Source organism: Theropithecus gelada, chromosome 12 (assembly GCF_003255815.1).
Source record: "Theropithecus gelada isolate Dixy chromosome 12, Tgel_1.0, whole genome shotgun sequence".
Classification (NCBI taxonomy): domain Eukaryota; kingdom Metazoa; phylum Chordata; class Mammalia; order Primates; family Cercopithecidae; genus Theropithecus; species Theropithecus gelada.
Window position 1 is genome coordinate 113,025,786 of NC_037680.1, and position 16,655 is coordinate 113,042,440.

The 16,655-nt window shown below is 46.3% G+C and overlaps 1 protein-coding gene across 3 annotated transcripts in view; it reads right to left on the reverse strand.

Moving 5' to 3' along the window:
* The window catches only part of IQCA1 (IQ motif containing with AAA domain 1), a 164,418-nt gene extending 151,225 nt beyond the window's left edge, over positions 1-13,193 (reverse strand). For 2 of the 3 annotated variants that reach the window (XM_025404697.1, XM_025404696.1), the window contains exons 1-2: positions 12,909-13,193; positions 2,897-3,221 (exon numbers count right to left, since the gene is read on the reverse strand). In XM_025404697.1, the coding sequence (XP_025260482.1) occupies positions 2,897-3,221; positions 12,909-12,919 (336 nt within the window). In that variant the 5' untranslated portion in view covers positions 12,920-13,193. Of the gene's footprint in view, positions 1-2,896; positions 3,222-9,312; positions 9,372-12,908 lie in introns of those variants that run through there. The other variant, XM_025404695.1, reaches the window with a different exon arrangement.
* Between the last annotated feature and the right edge of the window lie 3,462 nt (positions 13,194-16,655).

Genomic DNA, 16,655 nt, shown 5'->3' on the forward strand with positions numbered 1-16,655 from the left:
ATTTTTCTCTAATAATTTGGTTTTATTTTTACCAAAATTACCCCATTGCAAAAATTATTTACAAAAGTAGTTTGCTTTATTATGAAACTGGTTTTTATATAAAAAAACTTCTATCCTTCATTTGTGCATGTTACCAAATATTTCAAACTAGCGGGGGGTCAGATGAAAATTTACCAGTCCAAATTGAGTGAAAAGGAGTACAGAAGTGCTCTTTAAGGATAAGGGTATGCCCTTGGCCAATCCCACTGAGAAACACTATCCTAGAATTTCTGTCAGACCTGCTTGGCTGTTTTGACAGGGAAGCAAAGGTCTTTGTCTTCAGAACTGGCTACCTTATTTTTTTTTCAATTCCAGGTGTGACTTCCCATAACCTCCCTCCAGCCCAGAGAATTTTGGATAGGCCTTCCCCTAAATAAACGTTTAAGCCTAAGGGGGTATCATTTTTAGGACTTGGTGGGACAGTATCCCCATGGCTTCTGGGAGATGACAATGACTTTTGAACACGAAACCTTTCTGAGGCTCATGGAGGGCTGGGGGTGACTGGAGAGTGAACTAGCAGAGTCCAGTGGGTGGGTGTGGCCTGAGGAGAGAGGGCAGTTGGAGAAGAATGATGACATTTTGATTTAATGTGATTTTTATTTATTAATAAGCACATTCAAGTGTGGTACTTTTATAACTTTGAAGACAAAACCTCATTGTCTTATAGCTCCATCTGGTCCATTTGGTACCACAAAATTATAGTTAGTTGGCCAGGCATGGTGGCTCATGCCTGTAATCCCAGAACTTGGGGAGGCTGAAGCAGGTGGATCACCTGAGGTTAGGAGTTCGAGACCAGCCTGGTCAACACGGTGAAACCCCGTCTCTACTAAAAATACAAAAATTAGCTGGGTATGGTGGCACACACCTGTAATCCCAGCTACTTGGGAGGCTGAGGCAGGAGAATTGCTTGAACCCAGGAGGCGGAGGTTGCAGTGAGCTGAGCTTGCACCATTGCACTCCAGCCTGGGCAACAACAGCAAAACTCCATCTAAAAAAATATTATACTTAGGATTTTGAGGATGAGAACACAGAGTCACTGAGAATGGAAGAGAAGCAAAGAAAGATATTAGTTGCTCCATCTTCGTCCATGATGCGTTTCATGTCCATCCCTGAAACCTTGAGGCTTCTCATTCCCTATGGAGTGGAATCTAGGAAACTTCCGGTGGTAGAGAAAGGCTCTTTCCCGCATATATTTCTCTCTATGAGGTGGGCCCATTAGGAAAGTTTCCCCACGTGGCAGGTTACAAACAGTCTTCGGACTAAGGGGCAGTTTAAGGAAGGATTTGGGGAACTCATGGAACCAAGGGCAGGAACCCAGCTGGGTGTTTGTCAGTCCTGGGGATGTGGCCAAGAATGAAGGTGCCTTCAGCCTATCCCAACCATGTGGGATTCAGTGACAGCACATGGTTCAGTCACTATTTCCAGGACTGCGAGGAAACACTGTTGACCGCCCCCTGCACGAAGGCCTCCTGGATGCCATCTGCTCGTTTGTCACTCCTCTTGGTGCTTGGTGGCCCCGTTCCCACAGCAACAGTGGCATGGCCTTTAGGAAGATGATGTCCCTGGAGCAGAGGGGCTGGCTGATGCGGCAGGAAAGGCAAGGCCGTGGAGGGGCTGCCACACACAGCCCTAAATGCACTATTCCTCAACAACAGGGGCATGACTTCCTGTTCTTGAAATTCAACTAATAAATGTAATATTACTTAATTAGTTAAATTTAGGAATATGTATTACTTCATTAGTTAAATTTAGGAATATGTATTACTTCATTAATTAAATTTAGGATTATGATTTAATAACTATTTGTTTCACAGTTACCCTAAATTGTTCATATTGTCACTTTAGTGAGTAAAGTGCACCAGATCAAATCTGGTGATCAGTCCATGCTCTTACAGATGAATGCAATAAGCATAAAACTTTTGGAATAATCGTCAACATCTTCATTCATTTCAGTTATTCTCATTATTCCATTCTGATAAAATAATAATGTGAGGAAAGCCCATCTCAGAAAGAAAGATACCTTTATAAAAGCCCAAATATTTTCAAGGAGAAGAAACATGAAACACTCATGTAGAAAATTAAAGACTTTCTCCTTTTGATTTTACTTCAAGGGAATGTTCCTTTCAAAATGAAAGTGCGCTCCCAGGACCATGACACTGACGGGAGGTGGCCAGTGGCCCCGGCAGCCCAGCCAGCCTGAGTCAGAAGAGAGGCCCTGTGCCTGGCAGGAATGTCAGAGGGCAGCAGGGGCCGAATGCTTGCAGGAGGGGGGTGTGGTTGCCAGGTGCCAGCAGGGAGGGCTCCAGAGAGAGAGGGAAGGAGGGGAAGAGAGGCAGAGGGAAGGAGGGAGAGCAAGCACATGAGCTCTCCTTTGATGTCTGAGGCCCACTGCCATGTAAGCCATACATTTCCCTGGGTCACCACTGTCCCAAAGTAAGGAGGAGATGCATCCACCTGGCAATAGGGAACCTGTGACCAACAGGCTACAGAGAGATTCCCATGGAAACAGAGGAGCGGGCACTGCTACTGGATGCTGGGAGGGTCTGTGCTTCAAGGGTGCTGATGAAAGGGCTGGCCCACTGCATTCCAGCAGCCTTGTGCAGACCCACGGTGTCAGGTAAGACCACGGCCACTGCAGTGCCTAACACAGCCAAGAAGTGTGCAGATGCATCTGCACCAAAAACAAAGGGAACCCAATCCTTGTCCACGACAGCATGGTGTAATTAAAGGGAAATGTTTAGATTTTCCACACACCAACTAGTAAACATGGACGGGAAGTCTGTAGGGTACTGGGTACAGGGCTACATATCCTATTTATAACAAAAAGCAACTAATAAGAAAACAACAGAGTGCTTACGGGAGCCAGCTTTAGATCCTGCAGGATATCATCGAAATAATGGAACTCCGTGAGTTCCAGCTCCACCATCTCGTTCTTCAGCTCCAGGATGCGGCCCATCACCCCGTCCAGGACTTTCCTGATCAGTATTCGTTTCTGGGGATGGACGATCTGGTCGTAGACATTCTCCAGGTTTCTAAAGATCTGCACATACTTTATGTAAAAGGTGGCCAACGTTTGAAAGATGAAAACCTGATTTCTTTGTGGTTCAACCATCTTCTGAGGCTCTTTATCGAGTAAAGCACCGAGGGCTTCTTGGGTCTGATGCCACATCTTATTATACATTCTGAGGGAAGATAAGGAATTTAGATGACACAGTAAATAAAAATCACTTGGCAAAACATACACATCGGGCCTCTGGTATAGCAAAATATAACACCGAATCAAGTGTGAGCTAAGAATATCGTTATGTAGTAGAAAGGCTTGTTAGACAATTTATATCCTGTTCCGATGTCCTTGTGATTTCTGAATATGTGCCACCACTATTATCATCAAATAAAGAGTTTTAAAAGCATTTTGTCTAAATGATATGAAGTTTTCCCTCACTTTGCCCATAACACCACTATTATAATACACATTTAAAAGAGGACAGAGTTGATATCCAGAATAGTTAACTATTTGTCCACATACACAGCTGGTGAAGTATACATTGGAACAACCACTTTGGAAAGTAATGCAGCATATTCTTATTAAGTTGAATGGGTGCATACCCTATGAATGGATAATTATACCCTAGAGAAACTTGTAAATATGCATCAAGAATGATCACTTGCATTTTTAAAATAATAGTAAAAACCTGGAGATAACACAAACGTCCACCAATAAGACAGTGGATAAATACATTGTAGTAAATTCACCAATGGACTATCACACAGCAGTGAAAAATGAATGAAGTACAGCAAAAGGCAACCACTAAGAATCTTAGAACCATAATGTACAGTGTAAGAAATGAGGTGTAGGCCGGGCATGGTGGCTCATGCCTGTAATCCCAGCACTTTGGGAGGTCGAGGCGGGTGGATCATGAGGTCAGGAGATTGAGACCATCCTGGCCAACCCGTCTCTACTAAAATACAAAAAAAAGGTAGCCAGGCGTAGTGGCGCCCGCCTGTAGTCCCAGTTACTCGGGAGGCTGAGGCAGGGGAATCGCTTGAACCTGGGAGGTGGAGTTTGCAGTGAGCCAAAATCATGCTGCTGCACTCCAGCCTGGTGAAAGAGTGAGACTCTGTCTTAAGAAAAAAAGAGAGAGAAGCGAGGTGCGGTGCAGACTGTGGCCCGGGAGGCTGAGCTCTATGGAATGCACCAGCTGGGCTCTCCGCCCTCATTCCAGTGAGTTGAGTTAGTGGATTGAACAGAGAGGAAGCCAGAGAGCAGAGGAGTATGACCCTCTTGTCCACACCCTGGCGAGGTAACAAAGGCTAGGTGTGCCCTTCCACCAAAGCCTTAGGGTGGTGGTGGCTCTATTGTGGCTGGCTGGCCCCAGAATACTGCCCCAGCCCTTACCAGTTTCCCTAGACTATGCCCACCTCTTTGTTACTGGTCTCTTTATTAGGCCCTCATGAGTGTCCCCACTTTTTCTGCCAGGGCCAATACATTCACGGTAGAGATTCCCACCTTCCCTTACCAAATTTCAGGTGACTTTTTGATTCTGCTTTTATGTTTAAGAACCAGGACTGAAAAGTGAACTGGAAAGTCAGTGTGTCTGGGAAGGAGCTTCACTGTAGAAAGTGGGTGTGGAGAGAGCCCTGATGACTGATGAAGGAGAAACCCAAAAATGTCAGTGTCTTTCTGTAAGGTCTTTCCCTATGCTAACGGGGGTGGGGTGGGGGCAGCCCTAATCCCCTGAAGGAGAAGCAAGTCGATCAAGGGGGCTCACCTCTTCTTTACTGTCAGCCAAGCCACTCATTCCCACGCTTACCTGTGCCTGGCGTCCTGAGTCCAGGTTGGCTGCATGTGCCAACTTCTGCCTGGTTGGCTAGTGACTTGGCCACCTGCTCTCTGGGGTGTACAAGTGATTGGCAGCCTAAATGTGGCCTATACAGATCTGCAAGCAGTCCTCCAATTTCAGCCCCATCCCAGAAGAACCATGCCCCCATCTGTCTTCCCAGGAAAACAGCTGGCTTTTGATCACCCCAGCCCCATCCGCTGGCTTTCAGGTCCCACATTCTTTGCCCTTCCTCCATTCTCTTTCATCCATGCCTGCTCTCCCTTTCCCACATTTTCTTTTTTTTCTTTTGAGACAGAGTCTCAATCTGTCACCCAGTCCTGAGTGCAGTGGCATAATCTTGGCTCACTGCAACCTCCGCCTCCCGGGTTCAAGCAATTCTCCTGCCTCAGCCTCCTGAGTAGCTGGGACTACAGGCGTGTGCCACCACATCAGGCTAATTTAGTAGAGATGAGGTTTCACCACACTGGCCAGGCTGGTCTCGAACTCCTGACCTCAAGTGACCCACCTGCCCTGCCCTCCCAAAGTGTTGGGATTACAGACGTGAGCCACTGTGCCTGGCCTCCTGCACTTTCTTGGTATCTCTTGTCAAATGTTTTCTTTGTCCTTGCGAGTTCATAGCTTTAAAATCCTTTATTGACATTTTGGAGGCAATTCAGGAGGAAGAGGAGATAAGTACCCATGGTTAGCCACCCTGTTTGACTGGGAATCTCTCTTCTACATTCCCAAGGTCATTATTAAGCATCCCCTCCAGGTACCCTCTGCCCCAGGCTCACCATCTGCCATTTCTCAAACATGCTCCATTCTTCCCTAAACACTAAGCATCATTTACTGAAGCACTGATTATATGTGCTTTTTTCACCTTTCTGGCCAAAAAGTAAAAGCATATCTTGATGTCTGCAAGATTTTTGGGTTCAGATGATGATGATGATGATGATGATTATAATGATGATGACGATGGTGACGGTAATAGCTTACATTTATATACTGTGAGTCACTGTCCTAAGTGGTTTCCATGTAATAACTCATGTAATGCTCACAACAACCCTATGAGGTAGGCATAATTATTAGCGCAGTATACATAAGAGAAAACTGAGGCAAAGAGAAGTTACTGCCCAAAGTCACACAGTTTGAATGCAGGATATACATGTAGGCAGTCCGGCTCCAGAGTTCACCCTCTAAACCACTTGACTTCATCGCTTCCCATTTGTCAGGGAGAAAGTAGATGAGGAAGGAGGAGTCCCGTGACACAGAGGTAGTTATATCACAAGCAAACAGACTGAGCATAAAAACCAAAACTCTTTTTTCCCCCAACACCCCACTGAGTCAGGACACTGAATTCTGCCTTTAAAATCCCATCCCCAGCATGTTCGAATGCCAGATTTCTCAAAACTCAGTAATATTTAAAATATTGCTAGTGAAAGGGCACTCTTCCAGACCAGCTTATTATAAGAAAGAAGGTTATTATCAGAAAATTAGAATTCCACTTGGCACAGTGTATTAGTCCATTCTCTCACTGCTATACAGAAATACCTGAGACTGGGTAATTTATTTATTTATTTATTTTGAGACGGAGTTTCGCTCTTGTTGCCCAGGCTGGAGTGCAATGGCGTGACCTCAGCTCACTGTAACCTCCGCCTCCCAGGCTCAAGTGATTCTCCTGCCTCAGCCTCCCGAGTAGCTGGGCAGGCATGCACCATCATGCCTAACCCTAATTTTGTATTTTTAGTAGAGACGGGATTTCTCCATGTTGGTCACGCTGGTCTTGAACTCCCGACCTCAGGTGATCTGCCCACCTCGGCCTCCCAAAGTGCTGGGATTACAGGCGTGAGCCACCACGCCTGGCGAGACTGGGTAATTTATAAAGAAAAGAGGTTTAATTGGCTCACAGTTCCATAGGCTGTCCAGGAAGCATGGCAGCATCTGTGTCTGGGGTGGCCTCGGGGAGCTTTTCCTCATGGTGGAGGCAAAGTGGGAGCAGGCATCTCACACGGCAGGAGCAGGAGCAAGAGGAAGGCGGGGAGGTGCCACACACTTTTAAACAAGCAGTTATCCTGATAACTCACTATCACGAGAATGGCACAAAAGGGGAAATCCACCCCGATGATCCAATCACCTCCCCCCAGACCCCGCCTCCAGCATTGGGGATGACAATTTGACAGGAGAGTTGGGTGGGGACACAAATCCAAACCATATCACACAGAACACACATTGACTCCTGGCAGAATTAGTGACTAATAAACAATTACATTGACCAGGAACAACAACAACAAAAGCAAAACCTCATGCCAATTCAAAGCTCCTGAGACCCTTTGACATTCTGCTTGCCCCATCTCAAACAGACAAGCAGGAGGGGCTGGAAGAAGCAAAGATGACAGATGATCAAGGAAATGGTTTGGCTGTGGACAATGATCAAGACCTGCAGCTCAGCACGGTGTGAGTTTTCCAAGTCCAGACTTCCAGGACCCGAGAAGGGACAGTAAACCCAAGGCACTCACTGGCCTGAGTGAAGACACGGGCTGAACATACTAACGGGTGTGACAACTGTTGGCATAAAACATAGAGCAATGCTCAAGTTGCTTTGTGGACTTAATAGGGTTTGGGGCCCAAACCTGCCAGGACAACATTCAACAGGAAAATTACAGGCTAATTTTGTTTAGAACTCAGATCTGAAATTCCACTTAGAAAACAGAGCACAGCTCCAGATCAAAAGAATTGTTGCCTCTAACCCAGGAGGGGTGATTGCGGGAGTGCTTTTCAGTTCAGCACAGAGGAAAGCATAACTCCAGACAGCAGCGGACCAGTAAAAACCCCAGCTTGTTTCACAGATACCAAGAAGATGCTCAGTAAATTGTAACTTGCAACACAGGCCTGATTAAAAATGCCATCCCCACACACCAGGAAAAAAAGAATGACGACTTCTTCAAAGTGCCAAAAACCAGTGACCCAATGGACCTTCAGTGGAGAAACGCTAGAAAGATGCCCTCAAAATTAGCAGTAAAAAAGGACAAGGGAGATACGTAAGTAATATAAACCATTTTTTAAAACACCATTGCTTACAAATGGCATGATTGCAAAATCCAAGGAAATCAGTAACAAAAATACATCAACTAGTACGGCAAAGGACGGGCGTGGTGGCTCACGGCTGTAATGCCAGCACTGGGTGGCTGAAGTGGGTGGATCACTTGAGGTCAGGAGTTCTAGACCAGCCTGGCCAACATGATAAAAACCCATCTCTACTAAAAATACAAAAAGTAGCCGGGCATGGTGGCAGTCGCCTATAATCCCAGCTACTTGGGAGGCTGAGACAGGAGAATTGCTTGAACCCGGAGGCAGAGGTTGCAGTGAGCCAAGATCTCACCACTGCACTCAAGCCAAAAAAAAAAAAATTACAGCAAAATTGCAATACTTTAATGCAGAGAAAAAAATGAAAGAAGAAACCCATTCACAGCACCAATAAAGAACATTAAATATTTAAGAATTCACATGGTGGGAGCCACATGAAATCTAGCTAAAGGAAATTCTAGAATGCTGTGTACAGATCAGCACAAGCAGAAGGCACTATCTCCTCCTGCCCAAAGAGGCAAACCCTGTCTCTACCAAAAACACAAAAATTAGCCGGGTATGGTGGCGTGCACTTGTAATCCCAGCTACTCGGGACGCTGAGACAGGAGACTCACTTGAACCCGGGAGGCGGAGGTGCAGTGAGCCAAGACTGCACCACTGCACTCCAGCCTGGGCAAGAGTGCGAGACTCCATTTCAAAAAAAGAAAAGAAAGGCTATAAAGACAGAAGACTCCTGAGACATACATACAGATTTAATATGGCCAAGAATTCAGTAACAATAGACTAAGGACTATAAATAAGTCTAGTAATAATTTTTAAATATGGGAGCGGAACAGGCAGTAAAAGTTAAAAGGCATCTTATACTTCCAACATTGGCCACACCAACAAGCATTAAGTTTGTACAATACCCTAAAGAGGCTGCCTCCGTGAAGTTCAGGTGGGGTGACCTGAACTCCACAAAGATGCAAAGTCAACAATAGCAAGAGATCTTGGGTTGAAGAGGCTCCTGCTTCCACCAGGGGAAACCACGGCCGACCTGATGGGGCAGAGCACAGCCAGACTTTCTGGATGTCTGGACCTGCTGTGGGCTCCCACCCAGGGGAGCCCAGTCGCTCAGGGTCAGAGCCCTCACTGGCTTCAGTCAGGTCAGAGAAGCAGGACTTTTCCAGGGCCTCACAGAGCTGACCCATAACTGGAATTTTTGGCCAAAGACAGTCCTGGTAGCTTCAGCCTTCTGGGTCCTGCAATTTCTTTCTTCCCCATCTGCAGTCTGTCTGGGGATCCCTGTCTGGAGAGACCAGGCAAAGATTCCTGGCTGACGGGAAAATGTTTGGCAGCTTTGAAAGCACACGGATCCCTACCTCATTACCTGTTTTCCTCAGTGCTGAGACATGGCGTCATCTCTTTCCACCAGACCCTCTTCCCTGGAAACTGCTTCTGGCTTCCTGCTCCCCAGCTGTCCCGATGCCTCTCCATGGGACCACACCCCCTCACGCGTCAGACCGCCAGGGACCTGGACACCATGCCTCGGCCACACCATCCTGGGGAGCCCCCACTTTGCGCTCAGTCCATCTGGCCTTGCACCCCACCTCCTCGCCCTGCAGCTTCAGCCTCCTTCTGCCTGAGCCCAGTCATGAAGGTCAAATGAGACAAGAGAGGCGGCAAGATGATTTTTCATAAGAGCATTGGTGAGATAATTCACACAGCATAGAATTCACTCTTTTCAAGTGTACAATTCAGTGGTTTTTAGCATAGAGTTGTGCAACCACTACCATTATCTAACTCCAGAACATTTTCATCACTGGGAAAGAAACTCACACCCGTGAAGCAGTCACTCCCCATTCCCCATTCCTCCCCGCCTTTGGCAACCACTAACCTAATTTCCAGCTCTATTTGCCTATTCTGTACATTTCACAGAAGTGGAATCACACAAGAGGGGGCTTCAGTGCTGAGCTCCTTTCCCTCGGTGCGGTGTCCTCAAAGTTCATCCACACTGTCGCGTACTTCGTACTTCATTTCTTTTCATTGCCAAGTTTCCTTTGTACGGATACACTATATTCTGTTTATCCATTTGTCAGCCCATGGACACCTGAGTCGTCTCCACCTTTTTTGCTGCTCTGAATAATGCTGCTAGAAGCATTCCTGCATGAGTTTCTGCGTGGACATATGTCTTTATTTTCCCCGGATATGGCAAGGTGGTTTTCAAAGGTAAAAGCGCTCTACATTTAAAATAGAAACCAGTGTCCTCAGCAGCTCATCCCTGGAGGTCACTCAACCTCTTCGTGCTTACGCCTCCTCCACTGGCAAACCTGGATGATGAGACCAACTCTGGACACCTCCAGGGACTACTGTGGGATGGTGATATGGTGTGGCCGTGTCCCCACCCAAATCTCATCTTAAATTGTAGTTCCCATAATCCCCACATGTTGTAAGAGGGACCCAGTGGGAGGTAATTGAATTACGGGGACAGCTACCTCCATGCTGTTCTCATGATAGTGAGTTCTCACAAGATCTGATGGTTTTATCAGGTGCTTTTCCCCCCGCTTTGCTCTGCACTTCTCCTTGCTGCTGCCATGTGAAGGGCGTGTTTGACTTCACCTTCCATCATGACTGTAAGTTTCCTAAGGACTTCGCAGTCCTGCAGAACTGCTAGTCAATTAAACCTCTTTCCTCTGTTCCAGTGTGAGAACAGACTAATACAGGTGGAATAACAGGTGTGAAAGTGTTCCGGGAATTTTAAATGCACCTTGCAAACAGAAGGTAGTATTTTATCCATAAGACTACTTAACAGTTTTTAAAAGTATATGATTGGTTTCAGAGTTGAGCATATGACTTAGAGATATGACAGACTTTGAAGTCAGGAGGATTATGGATGGAGAAGACTGAATATAACAGTTAAAAAGACCAGACTGTTAATTCTACAACTTGGCAGTTTTCCTATAACGGAGTGGGTTGGGGAGGGAAACACTTGCATATTCAGACATACTATGCACGTCCACGGGAAATCAAAATATTGCAAAATGGGAATTCTTTCCGCGTAATTTTGCACATGATAAAACCTTCTGAATCTTCCAATCTTAACTAGTTTGCTATCTTCTTCCCTGAATACTCCCCGTCTTCTTGCTCTATGGAAGGCCTGGCTCTGCTCGGAAGCCCTCTCAGTAGAGGCTCCTGTTCCCCCCGAGAGCCCTCTGTCTCTGGCTGTGGGGCTGGGTCAAGGGGACCCCTTCTTTTCACTGCACCTCCAGATATCTGCATTCCCTCCTCCCAAAACTCCCTGGCTTTGAATCCCACTTCATCTGATGCTGTCACCACTGCCCCTCAGTCACCATCATCTTCCATCTACCATGATCATTCCAGGCCACCTCCAGGGCACCTACCCACTGAATAGCATCTTGACGCTGCCTTCCCACCTGTTCCATTGCTAAGTGCTGAGTTCCTCCACCTAAGGCCAGTACCCCCTGGATCCCATGTCCTCTCACTACCAACGATGTCACCCACTTCTCCCTCCTCTTCATATATCATTCTGGGCCATTCCCTTCCACACACAAACATTCTATCGTTTTCTGTCTTGGAGCCATGTGCTCTGCCTCTAGCTGCCAACACATTTCCTCTCCTTTGCAGCAAAACTCCTTTAAAGAGTTAGCTATGTTCACCGTCTACAGTTTCTCTCCCTCCTACATTCACTTGAGTAAGTCTTTCTATCCCATCACACCACTGAATCAGCTCCTGTCAAGGTCACTGCTGAACTCCACACTGCCAAATCAACAGTCAGTTCTCAGTTCTACCCCAACTTGTCTCAGGAGCACTTGACGGAGGAGAAAGAAGTTACTTCTCCTGGAAACACTATTACTTCTTTCACTTGCTTCTTCCTCACGGATCATGTCTTTGATCCCTTTGCTGGGTCTCCTCTTCTCCCTGCCTTACTGTGGATGATCCCAGGCTGGGATAATAATAAACCTCTTCTTTATTAATATTCATTCTATGTCTCACAAAGACCATCACAGGCTGACAGCGAGCAAGTTTATATTTCAGACGTGGGTCTTGCTCCTGAACCCAAGATCTGAATATTTTAACTGGCTATTTCATCTCCACATCATGTCCAATGGGCACTTCCAACTCAATAGGTCTTAAACAGAACTCTTGATCTTCCCCACTCCCAAACCCTGGCAAGCCTTTAACCTCTCTGCTCTTACTTCCTTGCCTAGAAAAATAGGGAGTGTAATAGCAACACTGCAGGCTGGAGCTACAGTGCCTGCCTTGGCACTGTTTACTTGCTGTGTGAGCTACTTCACCTCTTCATACCCAAGTTCCCTCATTTGTAAAATGGAAATAACAGTATCAACAGCCCGTACATTACAGGGTTGCTGTGAAGCAGTTAGAACAGTGTCCACAGGGTCAGCCCTGTACTACCTGTTAGAAATTATTCTTATGAAGACCAAATGAGGTACCTTTGTGCAAGTGCTGTGTAAACGACACAGTGCTAGGCACACACTCCTTTCAGTATCACTGCCACTCGAGGTGGTGAAAAGCAAATGACAGTAACGCTTTCCCAAGATCTTTCTAGACTTAAATTTCAGGACCTAGGTGTTTTCACAAAGCAACGTATTTACTACCGTGAAAGATTAACAAAAAAAACCCCAGACAAAATGGCTTATCAGCAATAGCCCCTAAGGGCTTGGCAGGTATAGGGAAGACCGGGAGTTCATCCCCATGGGGTGGTGGGATGCGTGGGGGAGGGGGAGATCTACGCGTATGATCTTCCTTGCTCACAAGAAGCAGATACTCTATCCCGAGGCATATATGAATTTCCTAAAAGGAAAAAAAGTGGGAGAGAGGAGGGAAGTTGAGAGGCGAGGGGAGGAGAAAAGAAAAGAAAAAAGAAAATAAGAGAAGCAGAAAGCAAGCCACCTTCTGGCTTGGGGAAGCCCACCCCATGGCTGTGGCTGGGAGCCCATCACTTACGTGTTCGACATTGCTGGCTACTTTCCCTCTTTTCCTCGCCCTCCAGGAAGCTCTTCCGTTGCTCTCTGAAGAACGGTGGCAGCAGGGGTCAGGGCACTACCAGGAGCTACAGAGGACTGGGAAGGGGTCTTCTGGAGGGAGAAACCAGGACTGCGATAATCTCTCGCTTCGGGCAGGAAAACGTGAGGCCGGGTTTGCGTCGCAGGCACGGAGCGCGCAGGCGCAGAGAGGGTGCTTCGCTCCTTCCCGTCGGGACCCAGAGACTCGCGAACCTCACTTCGGCCACTCAGGTGGGCGCGACGCGGCCCTAGCAACGGGAACGCCGCGCCTGCGCATTGCCTTCCGCCTGTCCCCTGCGCGCTCCGCGCCTGCGCCACCGCCTCCTGTTGCTGCGGGAACGGCGCGGAAGGCCTGGGTGGGTGCAGCGGCGGTGGCGGGTCGGAGTTCCAACCCTCCGTCGCGGGGCCGGCCGCCTGGCGAGCCTGCTCCGGGCCTCAGTCCCTGGCCCGTGGTCCTCCAGGCCGTCTTCCCGCTTTCCTGCTGGCCCCATTTTCATCCACCGTCAGCTCTGCGGCCTTGGGCAAGGCCCTTAATGATGGTGGTCTTCAGTTTTTCCATCTGTAAAGTGGATATAACAGTCGTTCGTTCAGAACTTTACTGGGCACCTATTCTGGGCCAAGTGCAGACTTAGATTCTGGGGACTCAAGACTTAACGCAGACCCTCCCTTCGGAGACTTAATGAGTATGAACCAAGGCGCGGGTGCGTTGTCAATGTAAAATGCAGTGTGGATGTTATCAACAGTTATCCGTAAGTTGGTATTGAGTGTTGGCTTTCATTGCTCTTCTTTCTTCGCCTTTAGTAACTGTTGAGGTTTATTTGCACATTTTAGGCTCTGCAGTTCCTATTGGAACACCAGGTTTAATGCTGTCAAAGGCGTGGAGCGGACATCCAGGTAAAAAATGATAATCAGGATCAAAAACCTCTCCCCCACCATTACTAATGAAATGCACGAAAGCGTAGTAAAAGCCAGCCCTCTGCACCCCCTTCAAATAATGGAGCAAATTATTTCTCAGACGAGAAATTAAGTACAACCTTGTACCGTAAACTTTAAAAGCTCTTTGAAATAGCTGCGTGCAGTGGAGAATGGTGTCCAGCCTCATCTCCACTCTCCCAAAGCCCTTCGGGGGAAGAGACCAAGTAGACACAACACCAAGAATCTCATTAATGCTTTTTGATACAAAGAAGACACAAACTGAAAAGAAGGGAGATGAAAGGGTGAGCAGAACGAGCAAACGCCTGGGGAAATCCTGCCAGATAAAACCATCCTGAGTGGAGGTTAATCCCTGCCACCCCCAGGACCTGAGCAAGGACAGGAGAAATCGCCAGGGTTTGCCATTTTCTAGGTCCCTACATTGAATTGAGGCAAAGATTCAAAGTCAGAGGGCATTTTGTCACAGGAATAGGGCACACTCGTGACAAGAGTGGGAGGATGGTGGCAAAGGAGCTTATCAAAATCTCACAAGAGAGCAGAGCCCGGAAGTTGTGTGGATTCAGAGGAGCGGCCCTTATCCTCAGTGTGTACTCAGGCTCCAGAAAAGCAGAGAGAAGTGCAGTATCTCAGCTCTGGAACTCAGATACAGTGAAAAGACAGTCAAAGAGGATTCGCCCACATTATGTTTGAACAAATAGAACATTTTCAAAGAGCAACACGTGTTAAGTAGGAATAAGATAGAAAGAAGCAGCATATCCACTATCTAAAACCAAGACTTTCATAAAAGTAGAAGAAAGGATTATAACATAGGCCAGGCAAGTGAAAGAAAGAAAGTATGGAGAAAATGTAACCAAATAAATAAAAGCAGAAAAATCTTGGTTTTGTTTGTTTAGTTGTTTTTTTTTTTTTTTTTTTTTTTTTTGAGACGGAGTCTCCTTCTGTTACCCAGGCTGGAGTGCAGTGTGTGATCTCAGCTCACGGCAACCTCCACCTCCCGGGTTCAACCTATTCTCCTGCCTCAGCCTCCCGAGTAGCTGGGATTACGGGTGCCCGTCGCCACGCCTAGCTAATTTTTGTATTTTTAGTAGAGACAGGGTTTCATCATGTTGGCCAGGCTGGTCTCGAACTCCTGACCTCAGGAGATCTGCCCGCCTCGGCCTCCCAAAGTTCTGGGATTACAGATGTGAGCCACCACGCCCTGCCAAAGCAGGAAAATCTTTACACGTGTTCCATGTTATAGAATAAGCTAATAAGAACATTAAGGTAATACAGTAAGAACTGGGAGAAAATATAAAACAACAGAATGAAAAAGGAAAGAAGATTACACAGCTAAGGAAACCAAAAGAAAAACAGAAGTAGTCCAATACAGAAAATAGGTTAGAAAAACCAAGAAATAGACCAGGCACAATTCAGCTGAATTACTGACTTAGAGGGAAAACCTGACTCACTTACAGTAAATGTAGAGAGGAAAGAGTGAGAGACACTTGAGCAATTTACAAAAAGGGTTAGTTGATATTCCTGAAAGAAAGACCTTCAACATTAGACTATTTTCAGAGATACAAGAAATGTTTTTGAAATAAAAGAATTAAATCTGTAGATCAGAAATTCTCACTGTGTTCCAGGGAAAACTAATATACAACACCCAGCATCAGGAGATGTCCTGGATACATTATTGAACTTCAAAGAGAAATGGCAGGAGAAATCTGGCTAGCCTCAGATCTCAATGTCAGATGAAAACGAAGCAATATTTACAAAGTTCTTGGGAAAAAGTGTGACCCAAGCATATTTCTACTCATTCAAGTTAATAGTCCCAATATGAAAGCCCTCAGGAGATACAGCGCTCATGTACAGATTGATGTGTTAACAAATGCAAATAACAGAAACCCAGTGAGCACTGGCTTAAACAATAAGATTTTAAATCTCCCTTAACACCAAGAATAGAGGTGATGGCTCATGATCTCAGTGGCTCAGTGACATCATCAAGGATCAGTCTTCAATGATCTTTCCATCTTTTGGAGCTGTTATAGTAACCATACGAAATGACTTTCTTTGTGGTCATAAAATGCCTGTCGCAGCTCTAGGTCTTATATCTTCACACTGTGACATCCCAAGATAGAAAAAGAACCAGCAGGGAAATATGATACACATTGCCCTTTTAGAGTAATGAGGATTTACCTGCATTAAGAGGTAGAGAGGTAGATGAAAGAATCCAATCAGAACTCTGTCAGCACAGAAGAAGGCAGGATTGGCTGTATGTAGGCACCATTCAATATGAGCCACCCATGAACTCTTCTAGCAAATAAATTACTTGATGATGAAATACAAGCAAAAGATACAAATTAGGTGAAAAGGGTTAGCATAATACTCAATATGAGAAGACAGTGGAACAAGGTCCCTCAATTCTGCAAGAGAACAAATATAGTTTCTCTGTGATTATACCCTATGAGCTTTGCCAATTGCTGCACTTGTTGACCTCTTGTTCTCTGCCAGGAAGTATTTAGGACATGACATAGATCATTTATTAAATCTCATTAACTTTGTGAGATAGGTAGTATTTTCATCCCCCCCCGACCTTTTTTTTTTTTGAGATGGAGTTTTGCTCTTGTTGCCCAGGCTGGAGTGCAGTGGTGCAATCTTAGCTCACAGCAACCTCCACTTCCCGGGTTCAAGTGATTCTCCTGCCTCAGCCTCCTGAGTAGCTGGGATTACAGGTACCCACCACCACACACAGCTAAAAAAGATGGGTTTTCTGTGA